This window comes from Vombatus ursinus, unplaced genomic scaffold, assembly GCF_900497805.2.
Source record: "Vombatus ursinus unplaced genomic scaffold, bare-nosed wombat genome assembly UNPS02014781.1, whole genome shotgun sequence".
NCBI classification, from domain to species: Eukaryota; Metazoa; Chordata; class Mammalia; order Diprotodontia; family Vombatidae; genus Vombatus; species Vombatus ursinus.
In genome coordinates this window covers 16,522,097-16,539,165 of record NW_020954559.1, presented here as the reverse complement: position 1 = coordinate 16,539,165, position 17,069 = coordinate 16,522,097, and the positions used below count along the sequence as shown (strand labels likewise).

Genomic DNA, 17,069 nt, shown 5'->3' with positions numbered 1-17,069 from the left:
AAGTAGTTCATAAAAGATTGAGAAAACATTAACTCACTACCCAATGTTAATGAACTTAATTTTTTTACAAATAATTTTCCCTTAGGGGCATAAAAATCTTATAACTATTAATCATACTTAAGTATCAGGCAAACTGACTTTTATGATTTCACATTCCCTTTTTTTCCTTTAAAAAAATGACTAACACCCTGCTTTATTTTTGAATTTTGGGTGTGAGTTTGATGGCTGTGAAAGTGAGATGCTAAGAGCCCTGACTAAGCATCATGTGGGCAGTTGCTTTTTCTACATTCTTCACAGAGTTCTCCCAAGGCGACCTGGGACAGCTGGCCCTCCCAGATATCATTCCAGGTTTTATGGTCTCCTGTTTGGACAGCTAGCTATTTGGCTAATATAGTCAGTGGACATAAGGTGCAAGATGCTCCCACACTGGGAAAGGAAGAGGAATAAGAGAATGGGGCTCATTTGGCAATAGTTTGTTCAATTACCATTTGCTGCCCCCTGTTCTCTCATTTTCCTGTTCTGCTCCAGCTGTTTTATGGTATCAGTGACATAAGTTGAGAGGTGGAGGTAGGGGGGAGGGGTGGTCCAGGCAGCAGCTGGGAGTTATCCTTGAAATCCATGGAGTAGCCTGTGCTGCATAGTCTGGGTAGAGAGTGCATAGGATTCTCCCAAGTGACTTGAAGCATCTTGACTTCCTCAACCTGAACCACACAAGAGACTACCGCTCTTTCCCCTTCCCTTTAGAATGAAAGCTCTTTAGGAATTGTATTAATTCATCCACTGTGTATATACCTCCCCCCCAATACCTAGTACATTATTGTTGTTGTTCAATTGTTTCAGTCATGTCTGACTCTTTATAATCCCATTTGGGGTTTTCTTGGCAAAGATATTGGAGTGGTTAGCCATTTCCTTCTCCAGCTCATTTAACAGATGAGGAAATGCAGGCAAATAGAGTTAAGCAACTTGCCCAGTATTACACAGCTAGCAAATGTCTAAGGCCAGATTTGAACTTGGTTCTTCTTGGCTCTCAGTGCACCACCTAGTTGCCTTCGAAGTATAGGTGCTATGTTAGTCCTAGGTAGCCAGACAATCATGGCATGATCCTAAGGATATGTGATCAATCTATTGTTGGATGATAGGTTCTATTCTATCTTCCCAATAGTCAGCTGTTGGCTTGTCTTCAACACAACTCTATGACCCTACTCACTCATCAATCAGTAGTACCTACTCTACCTTCTCCCTGTTGCTTCGCTGGGCTGTGGACTCACAATACTACTTCCTAGTCGTTGTAGGTACCTGGTCATGTAGACAAAACTTACCATCCAATCTCTTAATGCCATTATACCCTACCCCCCAGTAGGGTGTTTTAAGTAAGAGCTCTTTGGTTTTTAGAGGCACAGAACAAGTTGCAGAGTAGGTATGTACAAGCTTTGACCTACATCACAAATCTCTGCCTTTCCTCTCAACTATCTCCCTCCTTTCCATCTTTTCTATCCAGGGAAGCTACCACCATCCTTCTAGTCACCTTGGCATCATCCTCAACTCCTCATTCTCACGCCACATATCCAATCAGTTGCCAAATCTTGTTACCATAACAGATGCTCCCTTCTCTCCACTCACAAAGGTACCATCTTAGTTCAATACCTCATCACATCTCTCCTAGACTATTGCAATAGCCTCCTAATTGGTTCCCCTGCTTCAAATCTCCACCTAATCTAACCCATCCTCCAGAATCCAGCCAAAGTGACTTCCTAAAATATTACTCTCTTATTTAATAAACTCCAGAGGTTTCCTATTGATTCTAGCATCTATTAATCCTAGGATCACATATTGTTTTATCATTATCTCATCCTTTTTAAATTTTATCTTTGTGTAAATTTTAAATTTGATATAATTATTATTACAGTAGTATCTTCTACAACTTCTAAGTAGGTAATTACATACCTATAGGGCAGCTAAGTGGCACAGTGGATAGGGCACTAGGCCTAGAGTCAAAAAGACGTGAGTTCAAATGTGACCTCATATACTTATTAACTGTATGACCCTGGGCAAGTCACTTAACCCTGTTTCTCTCAGTTTCCTCATCTGTAAAATGAGCTGAAAAAAGAAATGGCAAACCACTCCAGTATCTTTGAAAAAACAAACGAGGCCACAAAGAGTCAGACACAACTGACCAATAACAATAATTATATAACTGTTTGCAGAATGCATAGTCAAAGGTCTTTTGTGCATCAGAGTATTCAGTTAAAAAGTTTCAAGACCACTACTTTATGCCATACTGTCCCTTCACTTGTCCTCTGCTATTGATTGAGCTTCACCTCCCTAAAGCAGTGGCTCTTAAATCAGGAGACTAGATGCTTTCTACACGTGGCTTTGGACAAGTCAGCCCTCTCTGGGCCTCAGTTTCCCCGACTGCAAAATGTTGGGGGTTGGACTACGTGGCCTGTGAGGTTTCTTTCAGCCCTACATCTCTGATCCTACAATTCCTTCAACACTCATGTTTCATCTTTTTATGCTGACTTTTCTCTACTCTTTTTTTATATCTGTTTCTTGTGATAGTTTCCCCAGTGGTCTTTGCTTTTCTTCCCATTCTTCCCGTGGGCCTGCTTCCATTTATTTCCACTTCACTCTTCTCCCACTATGCACTTATCATGTTTCATTATGTGAATTACAGAGAAAGGAATTAAGTCACTGGAATGAGATTAGCCGCCAATTTAGGAGAGTGAGAGAGAGCAAAAGAAGTTGTAAAGGAAGTTGGTTTCAGAGAAACCTGGGAAAACTCGTATGAATTGAGTGAAGTCAGCAGAACCACAAGAGCAATTTATAGAATAACTCCATGGACAGACTTAAGAACTCTGATCAAGGACCATCCACAATTTTAGAGGATCGATGAATCATGCTACCCACCTCCTGACAGAGGTGATACTCAAATAGTAGAATATTACATGACTTTTTATATAGTCAACGTGGGAATTTGTTTTGCTTAATTGTGCATATTTGTTAGAAAAGTTCTGTTTTTCTTTTTTTTTTCCACTTGGTGAGGAAGAAGAGAGGGCAAGAAAACTTCTCCCTCCTAGTAAATAGATGCATTTTTGTTGTTGAGTCACTTCAGTCATGCTCGACTCTTTGTGACCCCATTTTGGGTTTTCTTGGCAAAGATACTGAAGCAGTTTGCCATTTCCTTCTCCAGCTCATTTAGCAGATATTGAAGAATCTGTAAACTGAGGCAAAAGGTGTTAAATGACCTGCCCAGGGTCACATAGTAAGTGTCTGAGGCTGGATTTGAACTCATGAAGATGAGTCTTCCTCACTCCATGTCCAGCACTCTATCCACTGCACCACCTAGCTGCCCAATACATACATGCATGTATGCATACATACTTGTATGCATATACACAGACAAAGTTAAATACAAGGCAGTTTGGAAAGGAGGTCTAGTTGGGGCTATCAGGAAAGCCTTCATGCAGAAGATGCTACCTTGACTACAGCTTAAGGGAAACTGAGTCAGAGGTAAGGAAGGAATGCATCCCAAGCATATCCAACAGCTAAATTTTATCTTGGGCCTTACATTTTCCAACAGAGAGGGACCTGGGGCTGCTCCTCCTCTACACTCTATGGGTATTCACCTTGACAGGGAATCAAATAGGTGCCATTTGGTCCAAATTCCCCCAGTAGGCCTCAGATGTCACAGGAGAACACAGCTGCAGAAGAATCCACACATTTTGTGGGTAGGAGAGATAGTGTTAGCTGGGGAGCTGAATAGGAGAAAAGAATACAAACCTTGCATAAGATATTAGAATCAGTAAAAAATATCCTGCTTAGAGAGGTTACCATTTTCTTTTCACCTTGAAACTTATGTGGTAACAAGTTTAGAAAAGACTTCTCAAGAGAAGGAAAACTTACCAGAGAAGTGAAAACAGAAACTTGAGGGGTGGGAGACACTCTGCATATGATTTCAATGAAACCAAAGACTTTTCTCATTAAAGTGTTTTATGATCTGCGGCACACATGTACATGACACCATACGGGCTAGCTGTGAATAAGGCTTAGGGCTTGTGCCAGGACTCTGATCAAACAAAAGAAACTCTTTGAGGGTGACTCTTGGGTACCAGAGCAGGAGGGCCCAGATTCTGTGTCCCTTTCATCTGAAAATATTTACCAAACTTGCCAAAAGCATCACCCCATATGGAAAATAAGGAAGGAGGAGGCTTCCCAGTGTTTGTGGCAGGCCCCGAGCAGATCAATAGCCCGGAACCCTCGGCAATATTATTTTTATTTTACTCGCCACAGCTCGTAAATGTAAACACATCCCTTTCCGTGTGAGACTACTTACTTTTGTTGTTCAATACAGTATGGTACAGATAAGATAATTATTGGCCTAAATGAAGCCAGTGGTACCATATGCTATCTTGACCCAACCATTATATTCCAGCAGACCAATAGGGCAGGTCTGGATAACCACCGAACAAGAAGATTTCAAGTCAGGAGATTTTATTTTAACGTGCTTGGGGATGTATGGAGCCTCTTGTTTTCTGTCAGGCAGTTAATGAGACCTCGTTTTTGCTACCTGATTATGCAAAATGAACAAAGACTATACACAATGGTTTCTCCCATCTGGTGAATAATGCAATATAATTATTTAATTAGGGCCTCGTACCATGTGCACAAGAAAAATGGAGCCAAGCACATCAACCTAAGCACACCCCAAGGAACTGTTACCCAACACTTGGTATTCTGTTCATTACTTCTGTTTATTTACTGTCCACGGAATCAAAAAGATTTTTCTGACATCATAAAGAGGCAGAATGAGGCAAACTTAAGCAGGATTTATTCTTCAATTATATTTCCTTGAAATCAGAAATAAAAAAGCTGTGTATCATTTTTATTGGTTTACAAGCCTCCAGTCATGGCAGAGACCTTCTTTCTCTGCCTTCCTCTCCCATATATTCTTTGTCTCAGCTCAGCAGTGTGTCTGGAGCCCCTCCTCCTTGCCATAGGAAACTATCACCATTTTAAGGTCACGCTAGCTTTTGTTATGTAAATTCTATTTTCATATGGCTTTTCTATTTCTAGTCATCCTTCAGTATTACCAGCAAACGGCACTCAAAATTGAACAAACATGAAAAGGGGACCCAGATACCTTGGATTTATTTTTCCTCACCTGGGGATAGCAGCAGAAATTTGAATATTTATGCTCATGAAGATCTAGGTGGAATTTTTTTTTTTGATAATAGGTTTACTTATTCTCCCCAAAGGAGAAAAGTCATTCTTAATTTTCAACGTTCATCTTTACATTTCCTTCACTTTTTGAAAAGATTTGTCATTATTTCATTATTCAAGGTATGTCCCTAAAGGAAGAGGACAGGAAGAAGTGAGAGAGAGGATATGGAGGAGGGAGATGGAGAGAGTGTGAGGGAGGAAGGAAGGAAGGAAGAGAAAGAAAAAGAAAGTAACTGCCTGTAACTGACTGTAGGAAGAAAGTATTTAGGGTATGTAGGATTAGGAATTTTGAAATATGTGAAAATTTCCTGTTTGCTTTTTTTTAAATCCAAGAAATCTACAGAGATCTGCTGTGTTATTACTCCACCCTGATACACTGATAGAAACTCATTAGCTTGTCGTAAAAGACTTCTTTTCTTACTTAGTAAACTTTATTCCTTACCCTCGCTTTCTTCATCTCTAAAATAGAGGCATAATCATGTCTATGCTATCTACTCTATGTGGTTGTCATAAGGATCAATTCAAATAATGTATGTTAAGTTCTTTGTAAATCTTGAAGCACTATAAAAATATCAGCTATAATTATTAGCTTTATAAGCATTAGGGTTAGGGACTAGACCTGTGATTTCATTAATTCTATATGGAACTCCCAGGTGAAAGAATTCCCTCCACTAATGCAGTTCTCTGCCATTAGTAGTCTTAGACCAGGGGTGGAGAACCTGCAACCTCAAGGCCTTCTAGATCCTTGGATACTGCCTTTTGACTGAGTTCAAGTTTTACAGACCAAATCCTTTTATTAAGGGGATTTCTTCTGTGAATTTGGATTCAGTCAAAGGGCTGCACTTGAGGACCTAAAGAGCCACATGTGGCCTTGAGGCCTGGATTCCCCACTCATGTCTTAGCTGCCTCGAATACTGAGTTAAGTGACTTGCCTGGGGTTATATAACCAACATATGTCAGGGGCCAGGCTTAAACCCAAACCTTCCTGATTCCAAGGCCAGCGCTCTTTCCACTATAGCCCTCTGCCTTACACTATCATTATTATTATACTCTGCTTGTTGTTATTACTGTCATTGTCTTCCATACTCTCCTGAAGAGAGGTCATTCTCTAAGTATAAGGGAAGTGTTTAGAGATGAGGGGTCTGGACTCTTTTGTGACCCTAGGGAGCCTGAAACTATCATGTCAGCTCAACTTATGAAATAAACAATCATCTGTTAGTCTAGTGATTTTCATCCCAAAATTTTTCCTGAGATTTTTTGATGCTTCTGCTGTGCTTCGTAGGCAGATGCAATTGATTCATGTTTTCTTGAGCAGTTTGAAACCTCCATGATCAAAACTCCTATGGTGGTACAGAGCAAGATGGGTAAAGAAAGCCCTCACCTAAACTGAAGTTGGAAAATCATTGGTAGGTGATATAGTAGCCAGCATATTGGGCTTGGAGCCAGGAAGGCCTGGATTGAAATCCTGAATCAGATAATTAATAACTGTATGACCCTGGACCAATCTCCTTTGTGTTTCCAATATCATCTATCTCACAGGGTGGTTGGCAGGATCAAATAAGGTAATAAATGAAAAGTACTTTGTATGCCTTAAAGCATAATATACATGTTAGCTATTACCATTACAAACTCCTTGGTTCATACCTGACTTTCCCCCCGAAAAGAGATGTCATATTTGAAGAATATCTTTAGATGAGGGCAGCTAGGCGGCACAGTGGATGGTACACTGGTCTTGAAGTCAGGAGGACCTGAGTTCAAATCTAGCCTCCAACACTTATTAGCTGTGTGATCTGGAGCAAGTCACTTGATCCTGATTTTTATATATATACAATATCAGATGGTAAGATGACTCACTAAAGGTCATCCCATGAGTATGGGGCAGCACAAGTTAAGTCCAGTAGCCTTATTCTTTCTTCTTTAATCAAGCACCTTGCCTTACCCTTTGGTGTGTGGCTTCCTTCCACAGATACCTAGCACTTTATGCATATAAGCCACAGAAGAATGATGAGTTGGAACTACGTAAGGGGGAGATGTACCGAGTCATTGAGAAGTGTCAAGATGGCTGGTTCAAGGGAACATCCCTGAGAACTGGGATCTCTGGAGTCTTCCCAGGAAACTACGTGACTCCTGTCTCCAGGTGAGGAGAATAAAGCAAATAGTCTTGCTTTTTGAGTTACAGCAGTCCCCTCCACACTTTTCTTCAAGGCCCAAAAGATAACAGAAAATGCGAGATTATACCGTAATTGTAAGTATCTAGAAGTCATCTTTGTTTGACTTTGGGAAGAATGGTGAAATTTTTTTAAAGGGAACTGACAGAACTTTTTCACTCGCACCTTTTAGCTAATATCGGACTAAATTTCCCTTCTACATCTGGGAACGTACTGAAGAAGCCTTCCATGCTCGCCTTCCTAGCTTTGTTTTGGCATGGAAATACTTTAGAGGAATGCATCTAGGAAAATGCCCAGTTTTAATACAATCCAAAACTCTAACAACCCAGGCTCTCAATTGAGAGAATGCTTGCAGTACCAGTCCATTTGTCATTCCAATCCGTTTGCATGAGGGAGGGCTCATGATTAATCAGAAAGAACACTGACTCTAGAATCAGGGGGAATGGGTTCAAATTCTTCCTTTCATAATTATAACCTTGGGTAAAGCATGTCTTTCTGGGCCTCAGTTTTCTCATCTGTGAAATGGGGATGAGGGGCCTGCCTAGATAGTTTTAAGGTCCTGTTTAGTTCTAAATATAATTCAATAAGCTATCTTCCTAATTATATTTTACTTAGTATCTGATAAGTTACTTAAAGGCAGTTGACCTAGTTGAGCTTTAAGGTCACTTCCATCTGTGAAATTCTCCTAACTAGCTCAGAGACAGTAGTTAATAATAGAGGAAAAGAGTGTTAACTCATTTTGCATTAAAAATCCACAACAGGTAAAAATGTGAGAATATTCTCACTGAATGAAACAAATTGATTCCACAAAAGCAGAGTACTTGGTGAAACATTAGCGTTCCATAGGCATGGTATTATAAATCATTGGCCAAATTGTGTCCTTGTACAGTTGCATGAAATTATTGAGAGAGTTTAATGTAATATATTAATTATGATCTTTTTAAATATATGGGGTCTGACTGTGCGCAGAAGCAAATTAACCCAAAGCAGAGAGTCAGGAGTAGACTTTGCATGCCTCCTGCATTGGGCATCTATTACATACTAGGCACAAGAGCATACCTTAGGCCTAAGGTCATTAAGTTCCCAATGTCATTGAGGAGACATTTCATTTATGTATATATATATGCACACATACATATATATATATACACACATACATATATATATATATATATATATATATATTCATTCTTTATATATATTTTAGGGCAGGCTGGGTTTCCCTACCTCACCAAGGCTAGAAGAACAATACCTATTTTTAGGCCTGATCCCACCATTAATTAGCACAGGAACTTTGACATGCCCCATTTCCTACCTGGGCCAATTGACCCCTCCTTGGGTAACCTGGTGGTCCACATTCCCACAAACATAGACGTCCTCCCAGGGATTCATCAAAGTGATGCTGAACCTGGTATGGATACCCAATCACAGTAGCCCACTGCAGATCAGAAGGCTTGAGCTCAAGAGATCGACTAGTCAATATCACCTTCCCCGGGATCTGGGATTACAGATGTGCGCCACCACGTACATATGGCTGAGACAGGTGAGTGTAACCAAAAAAAAAATTTATTTGGTACCTTCTCTTTGCAAGGACTGGACTCAACAATAGGGAAGCCACAAACAGTACTAATATACCTGAACATGGACTAACTACACATAATAAGTCATATTTTACAGCTCATCAGACTTATATAGAAGTTAATGAACCCCTTTTTAGTTAGGAGATTGGAGAGATAACTAAGTGATTTATCTCAGATTGTTGAGTTTACCCATTTATATTCCTTAGCCAGGGGTTCTTACACTGTGATATCTAAATCAATCAGCTAGTATTTATTTAGTGTCTACTATGTGTCAGGCACTATTCTCAGTGCTGGAGATTAAAATACAAAGAATGAAATAATCCCTACTCACAGTGACCTAACATTCTCATGGAATTCTCAAGGACTTTCTTTTTTGGGTAGTCTTTTGGGCCACCCTGGACCACACTGACCTCTTCTCTCCTTCACGTGTGACATTCCATCTCTCATGTCCGTACATTTGCCCTAGCTGTCCCCTAGGCCTGGAATGAACACTCTCTTCACCTCTACCTTATAGCATCCCTGATTACCTTCAAGATGGAACTTGAGTGTTACCTCCTACATAGTACCCTTCTTCAGCCTCCTACTGCTAGTCATTGGTCCTCTTCAAGAACAAAGGATGAGGGCGGCTAGGTGGGGTAGTGGATAAAACACCGGCCCTGGAGTCAAGAGGACCTGAGTTCAAACTGGCGTTCAGACATATAACACTTACTAGCTGTGTGACCCTGGGCAAGTCACTTAACCCCATTACCTAGAAAAAAAAAAAAGAAAAGAACAAAGGATGAACAACAACCCCTAGTGCCCTCCCTTTCAAATTACCTGGTATTTAATTACCATTTATTTATTCTCTTTTTGTGTAAATGTGTATATATCCACACACACATACACACACACACACACACACACACACATATATATGTATGTATATATGCAAATAGCGATATAAAGGCAAAGATGAAGCAGTCCTTGGCCTAACAGAGTTTACATTCTATCTTAAAAGAGAATATATATGTATGTGTGTGTATGACACATTCTTTCTCACAGTAGAATGTAAACTCCCTTAGGCCAGGGATTGTTTCATTTTTATCTTTATATCTCTATTCTCCAGCATAGTTCCTGGCACATTTGTTGTGGAGTCATTTTTCAGTTGTGATCAATTGTTCATGACTTCCATTTTTCTGGGAGAGGGGTGTTGGCAGAGAGGGGGTTTGCCTTTTCCTTTGATAGCTCATTTTATAGATGAGGAAACCGAGGCAAACAGGATTTAGTGACTTGCCCAGGATCACACAGCTAGTAAGTGTCTGAGACCAGATTTGAACTCAGGAAGATGAGTCTTCCTGACTCCAGGCCTGGCACTCTATCCACAGTGCCACCTAGCTGCCCAGTGCCTGGCACCTAGTAGACTCTTAATAAACCTTTCTTGACTGACCATGGGCATAAGAACTTGAAGATTCAGAGGTCCAGGGAGGTAATATCAGATCAAGTCACACCCTTCACATGATCCACAATAAGGACATGTTAGAAAACCACAAAGTAGACAGCAAAAGCATGTGGGGCAGGTGGATTTTCCCCATGGCTTATCTGTGTCAAATGAGAGAGAAAGGAAGCATGTTTGGTTTCTAAATTCTCCCTCCTCTGTTTTGATAGCACTTTTTTAATTGGTGTGCAATAACTTCCCCAGATGTTAGCATTCCAGTGCTAGATTTTAAAGAAGGAAGATCTGAGTATTGGTTTCAAATGCCAGTGTTAGCTGGCTGTCTTTTAGCTCCTACCATCCCCCCCAAAAAAAATATTTCTCCTAATTCATTGCAATCCTTTGGCAAAATAACCTTGAAAGTTCACCTGCAGCTGAGCAATGTCCAATGACAGGAGATATAGCAACAAATGCCAACAGTGTATTTTTGTTTCCCATTTGGAAGCCACTTGAGTCAGTGAAAATAATTGGTTCTGACAGATCTAGAGTTGCATTTCAGTCAATGAAGATTAACACTACTCCCTCTTAATGCTTAAACTGCTCGTTAACCTACATTCCTCCACCTGGATTTGACAAAATAACTTGGCTATGAAATAAATGAACAGAATGTGGTAGGGGAGTGCCATTTTGGGAGTCTGAGAGCTGACCATGTCATCAAATAGATCTGCGCCTAAGCATAAAGAATCTTTGGAAGGGAAAAATATCATCATTTGTCACTAGAAGGTCTGGTTTATACCAGGCCAATCATAGCTCATTTTTGGGGGATCTGTGAAATCGTGATTTTCCATAATGTCAAAGGATTTTGCATTTAATGGCATCTTAAAGATCACAGAATCTGAGAGTTGGAAGGAACCTCACAGGCATCTAGTTTAACTGATACCCAGAAGGAATCCCCATTATCACATAGTAGTTCTCTGTCCTCTACTTGAGAACCCTTAAGGATGGAAGACCTACCATCTCTCAAAGAAATCCCACTCTGCTTAGGAATTTTTTTTCTGTTATCAAGATTAAATTTATATTTTTTAAATTTATGTTTGTATAAATATATTTATATTTTTTAAATTTATATTTTTTGTCTTCTACCCATTGGGACAGCTAGGTGGCAAAGTGGGGAGAGTGCTGGGCCTGGAGTCAGGAAGACCTGAGTTCAAATCCAGCCTCCCACACTTAACTAGCTACGTAACCCCAGTCAGGTCACTTAATCCTGTTCATCTCAGTCCCTCATCTGTAAAATGAACTTCAGAAGGAAATGACAAATCACACTACTATCTTTGCCAAAAAAAAGAAAGAACCAAATGGGGTCACAAAGAGTAGGACACAAATAAAAAATGACTTGGCAACAAGAAGAATCCATTGCTGCTGGTTTGCCCTTTAGGACTAAGCAAAATAAATCTAAGCCCTCCTATATATAACAGCCCTTCAGTATTTGAAGACAGCTATCTTGTACCACTCCCATCCATCCCCAGTCTTCTCTTCTCCAGACTAAATAGACCCAATTTTTTAAACTAATCCTCATATGAGATGAGCTCAAGGCCCTTCACTATATTGGATAACCTCCTCTGGATATTATTCAACTCATCAGTGTCCTTCATATGTGCCCAGGACAGAACACAATCTCCAGATAAGGTCTGATGAAGGCAGAGAATAGTGGTAGGATCATCTCTCTATTCCTGGAAACAGTGCCTCTCACTGCATCCATTCTCCTCAACCCACTCCCTCTAGAGACACCTGGACTCCTCTGGAGAGCCTCTAAAGTCAAATAATTATGCTTCCACCTTATCTTTTCTACAGACAGGCCTTCTCATCATTTCCTGGCCATTTCCAGATCATGGTACCTCCATTCTGGCCATCTTCTTCAATATCAATCACCATCACCACTAGAAATACCTGGCCTCTGCTAGGTGAATTTGTTTTCCATATCTTACTCTGGGGTCAGGTTTCCATGTCACTTCCCAGCCATTACCAAACCATGCTGCCTCTCCTTTTTCTAATTTCCCTTCATGGTTTTTTTTTTTCATTAACAAGTAAGCTCCTTGAGGACAGGTACTGCCTTACTTGCTTGTGTTTATATCCATAGCACTTAGTATAGTTCCTGGCACAAAGTAAGTACTTAAGAAATGCTTTATCATTCATTCATTCAGCCCAAAATCACATTAGCTTTATTGACTGCCACATGTCCCTACTAACTCATACTGAGTTTGCAGACTACTTAAACAGCCCAGATCTTTCTTGGAACAACCACAGTCTGACTGTGCCTCCCTTATCTTGTACTTGTGAAGCTGATTTTTTTTATATCCAAATGTAAGTGCACCCTATCCCTATTGAATTTCATCTTAGAGATTCAGCCCAGTGCTCTAACCTGTCAAGATCATTTTGAATCCTGACTCATCTGCTGTGTTAGCTCCCATCTGCAGATTTGATGACTGTGCCATCCATGCCTTCTCCAAGTCATTGATTAAAAATGTTACAGAGCCCATTGCCAAGCACAGATCCCTGGAGGGTTCTATTGGAAATCTCCTGCCATATGGACATTGAAACATTAACTGCATCTCAGTCTGGTCAAGTCTGAACCTATCTATTGTCAGCTTGTCCAAATCTTACCATCTTATTCAAAAGAATAGTAGGAGATACTTAATCAGACACCTTGCCAAAGTTTATTTAAACCATGGGTCAGGTGGATGGCTCAGTGGATAGAGCACTGGGCTTGGAATCAGGAAGACATCTTCCTGAGTTCAAATTTGGCCTCAGACACATAATAGCTATGTGACTCTGGGCAAGTCATTTCACTCTGTTTGCCTCAGTTTCCTCATCTGTAAAAGGAGGTGGAGAAGGAAATGGCAAACCACTCCAGTATCTTTGTCAAGAAAACCTCAAATGGGATCGTGAAGGGTCAGACATGACTGAAATGACTAAACAACAACAGCAAAGCTAAACCTTATCCACAGAATTCTTCTCCTCTCCTAAGTTTAGTTACCGTATCAAAAAAAGGAAATAAAAAAGGAATCAAAGTCAAGCTCACTAGCTTATACTGTGTAGTCTTTGTTCCCCTCCCTTTTTTTGGTGATTATCAGATTCAATGTTTTCGTTCCTAGAGAAGGAAACTGAAACCTAGAGTATTTAAGTGATTCTTCTAAGATTCCATAGATTTTAAGTAGCAGTTCTAAGATGTGACCTTAATCCTTTGGTTTTCCTCTAGAATCCAGTGATTTCCCTATTTCCCGCCACCTCCCACCCCCATACCACACTGCCTTCCTTTGTACATAGAGATAAAGGTAATTATTTTCCAATGTAAACTACATAACTAAATTTTATTAGAGCCCTCACAGAAGAATTAAGTTCAACATACTAATTGTTGATATAGTACTCTCACTCCATTAACCTTAGGTTGGGATCAGTGTGTAAGATCCTTCCCTACTATGAAAATAGATTTCCTGGAGGGAAAAGTCTCAGACAAGAAGGTCAGTCCCCCTGCTTTTCAGTCAATCAGCTTTTCGACCCTAAGTTAAGTCTCCATTTGCTCCATTCATCCTTTTTATTGTTTTCTCTTTTCTTTTACAAGGCAGGATTTTCTCGTATTCTTAGAGTGAATCATTCATTAACTCATGAAAAATGCCACCACCACCACCCCAAATGCCACCTACAGATCATAAAACATTCTCATTTATTTAGGGGGCATTTTAACTCTTAACTGATTAGGATAAGCATCATTTTAGGTAGCATCACTACACTGGACCTGAAGTCAGGAAAACCTCACTTAAAATCTGACCATGGCTTGGACACTTACTAGCTGTGTGACCCTAGGCAAATTTCCTCATCTGTAAAGTGGGGATAATAATAGCATCTCTCTTCCAGGATTGTCATGAGATCAAATGAGATAATATTTGTAAAGTGCTTAGCACAGTGCCTAGCACATAATAAGCACTATGTAAATGTTAGCTATTATTATTATTGATTATAATCAGAATAGAGGCAGCAGAAACTAGTGGATAGTGTGCTAGAATTTGAGTTAAGATCTGGATTCATATCTCATCTTTTACATTTCCTAGCTATGTAACTCTGAACAATTTCTATGTGCCTCTAATGATCTTTTAGTATTTAACTACTAATTCTTAATTTAAAGGGGTCATAATCTGAGTTTGTAGAATGAGTTCTATGGAACTCATCAAGCATTCCTCAAGCTGATGAAATAACTGTTCCCAAAAAATAGTTGAAGCTACAAGATTAAAAGTAATACAGTTGAGGCCATTCTTAATATGATAAGAAATATATCTAAAGACAAAAGTTAGCATTATTTATAGTAGGCATGCACTAGAAGCTTAGACAATACATACAGAAGTAAAGCAAGGGTGTCTTCTTTTCCCATTTTTATTCAATATAGTTTTAGATAAGTTAGTAATAGCAAATTGGGCAGCTGGGCATCACAGTGTTTAGAGTGCCAAGTCTAGGGTTGGGAAGATTCATCTTCCTAACTTCAAACCTGGTCTCAAACAATTACTAGCTATGTGACCCTGGGCAAGTTATTTCACTTTCTTTATCTCAGTTTCCTCATCTGTAAAATGAGTTGGAGAAAAAATGGCAAACCATTCCAGTACCTTTGCCAAGAAAACCCCAAATGAGATCACAAAGAGTCAGACTCAACTGAAAACAACAGAGCAAGTCATAGAAACTAGACAAGAAAAAGAAATTAAAGCTATAAACAAAGACAAAGAGGAGACAAAATGTCTTTGCTGATTACAAACTGGCAATTCATTTAGAAAACACAGAGAATCAACAAAGAAATTAATAGAGCTAAGAGCTTTAGTAAAGTATCAGGATGCAAAAAAAAAAAATCCATGGAAATCATACATTTCTTTTCAAAGTTTCATCTGTAGGCTTTTGAGAGTCCTCCAAACCCTTTAATGGGGGCCACAAGGTCAAAACTATCTTCATAATAATACTGACATAATTTACTTATGAAAGTACTTCCTCCTTTTCTAACTACATATCTGTGGGAAGCCAGATTTTCTTCATATAATTCAACCAAAATAACCTATCACAACATATTGAATTCAGAAGCAGATATGAGAATCCAGCTGTCTTTTGGTAAGCCAGATATTAAAGAGATTTGCAAAAATATGTAAAAGAATGTCACTCTTCTTACTAATTTTTTTCTTTTGACAAATAGTTATTTTTCATAAAAATATGTTATTTATGTTCATATGTAATGGGTTTATTATTTTAAATTATTTAATAAATAAACTATCAGTTTTTATTTCAAATATGGTAAATATCAATAGATATAAGTCACATAAACAATAGTTCTTTGCATTTTAAAGAATGTTAAGGGGTCCTGATACCAAAAAGTTCAAGAACTGTGCTATACAGCAATAACAAAATCCAGTAGGAAATAATAGAAGGGGAACTCCTATTTAAAATGATTACAAAATGTACCTGGGAGTCAGTCTACCAAGGTACTCTCAAGACATTACAATTATAAAATATTCCTTAAACAAAACTGAATGCTGTGAAATTATAATGACTACAATATGCCCCTGGAGGAGAGATAAGAATATGTATTCCCTCCCTTCTTTGGAGAGGCAGGACACTATGGATATAGAATATTGCATATACTTTCAGACTTGCTTTACTTGTTGGTTAGTTTTGCTGAACTGTCTTTTTTCTCTTTTAATTCTCAGTTACAAGGGATGATTCACAGTTTAAGGAATCAGGAGGGACATTTTCAGAAATGAAAGTGATATAAAAACCAACAAAAATCAGAAAACAATTTTTGAATAGAAATAAAGTTATATCCATTTTTAGAGAAAAGATAAAAGAGTAAAGGGATGGTGGGTGGGGTAGGAATCTTTGTACATGTACCCTTAATCACATAGTACCCATCATACCAAAACCTATTCAAGTTTTTATGGGTTTCTTACCCTCCAATAACCTTTAAGCTCAGTCAGTAGAATGTAAGATCCTTAGAGAAATGAGCCATTTCTTTTTTTTTCCTCTTTTTTTTTTATCTCTGCATCCCCAGTGCTGACCACAATGGCTGATACATGGAAGTGCTTAATGCATTCACGTTCAGTTGAATTTGGGGGTTTAGAAAAAGGGAAGAAGAAAGTATGGTGAATTACTAGAAGCTACATGAAAACTTCTCACACTAAGGAAAATTTTGAAGGCTCCATCACTGGACCATTCTCAAAGGCCCTAATACAAAACAGATTCACTTCTATCAGATCAGTTTTATGGCTCATGGGAAAATCATTTAATCTCTTTTTATTCAATTTCTTCATCTACACAGTGAAGATAATATCTACATTACCAACCTCACAGAGTTGAGGTTCAAATGAGATTAAGTATGTGAAATGCTTTATAAAGTATAAAATACTATATAAATATCACCTATTATTATTATAGGTTTCCTTCTCTGTTGGTGTCTCACTGAAGTATTGTCAGTACTGATAGAATAAATAATAGGCTTTGAGTTTCCTTCAAATGCACTGTTTTAGCAAAGCTGTTCAGCACTTTTGGTGTGGTCTTGCAAATAAGTAACAATACTGCACCAGCCCTCTTTATTTTGTTTGTTTTTATTACCTCTTAGCATGAAAGGCAGTTCGACAGGTAGCAGATGCAATCAAATCAGCATTC

General features: G+C 39.0%; 1 protein-coding gene across 1 annotated transcript in view; it reads left to right on the top strand.

The window, feature by feature from the left end:
- Positions 1-17,069, top strand: part of LOC114046160 (E3 ubiquitin-protein ligase SH3RF3-like) — a 521,065-nt gene that overhangs the window by 421,828 nt on the left and 82,168 nt on the right. Inside the window, exon 5 of the mRNA XM_027866409.1 lies at positions 7,187-7,357. Coding sequence (XP_027722210.1) covers positions 7,187-7,357 — 171 coding nt within the window. The remainder of the gene's footprint in view (positions 1-7,186; positions 7,358-17,069) is intronic.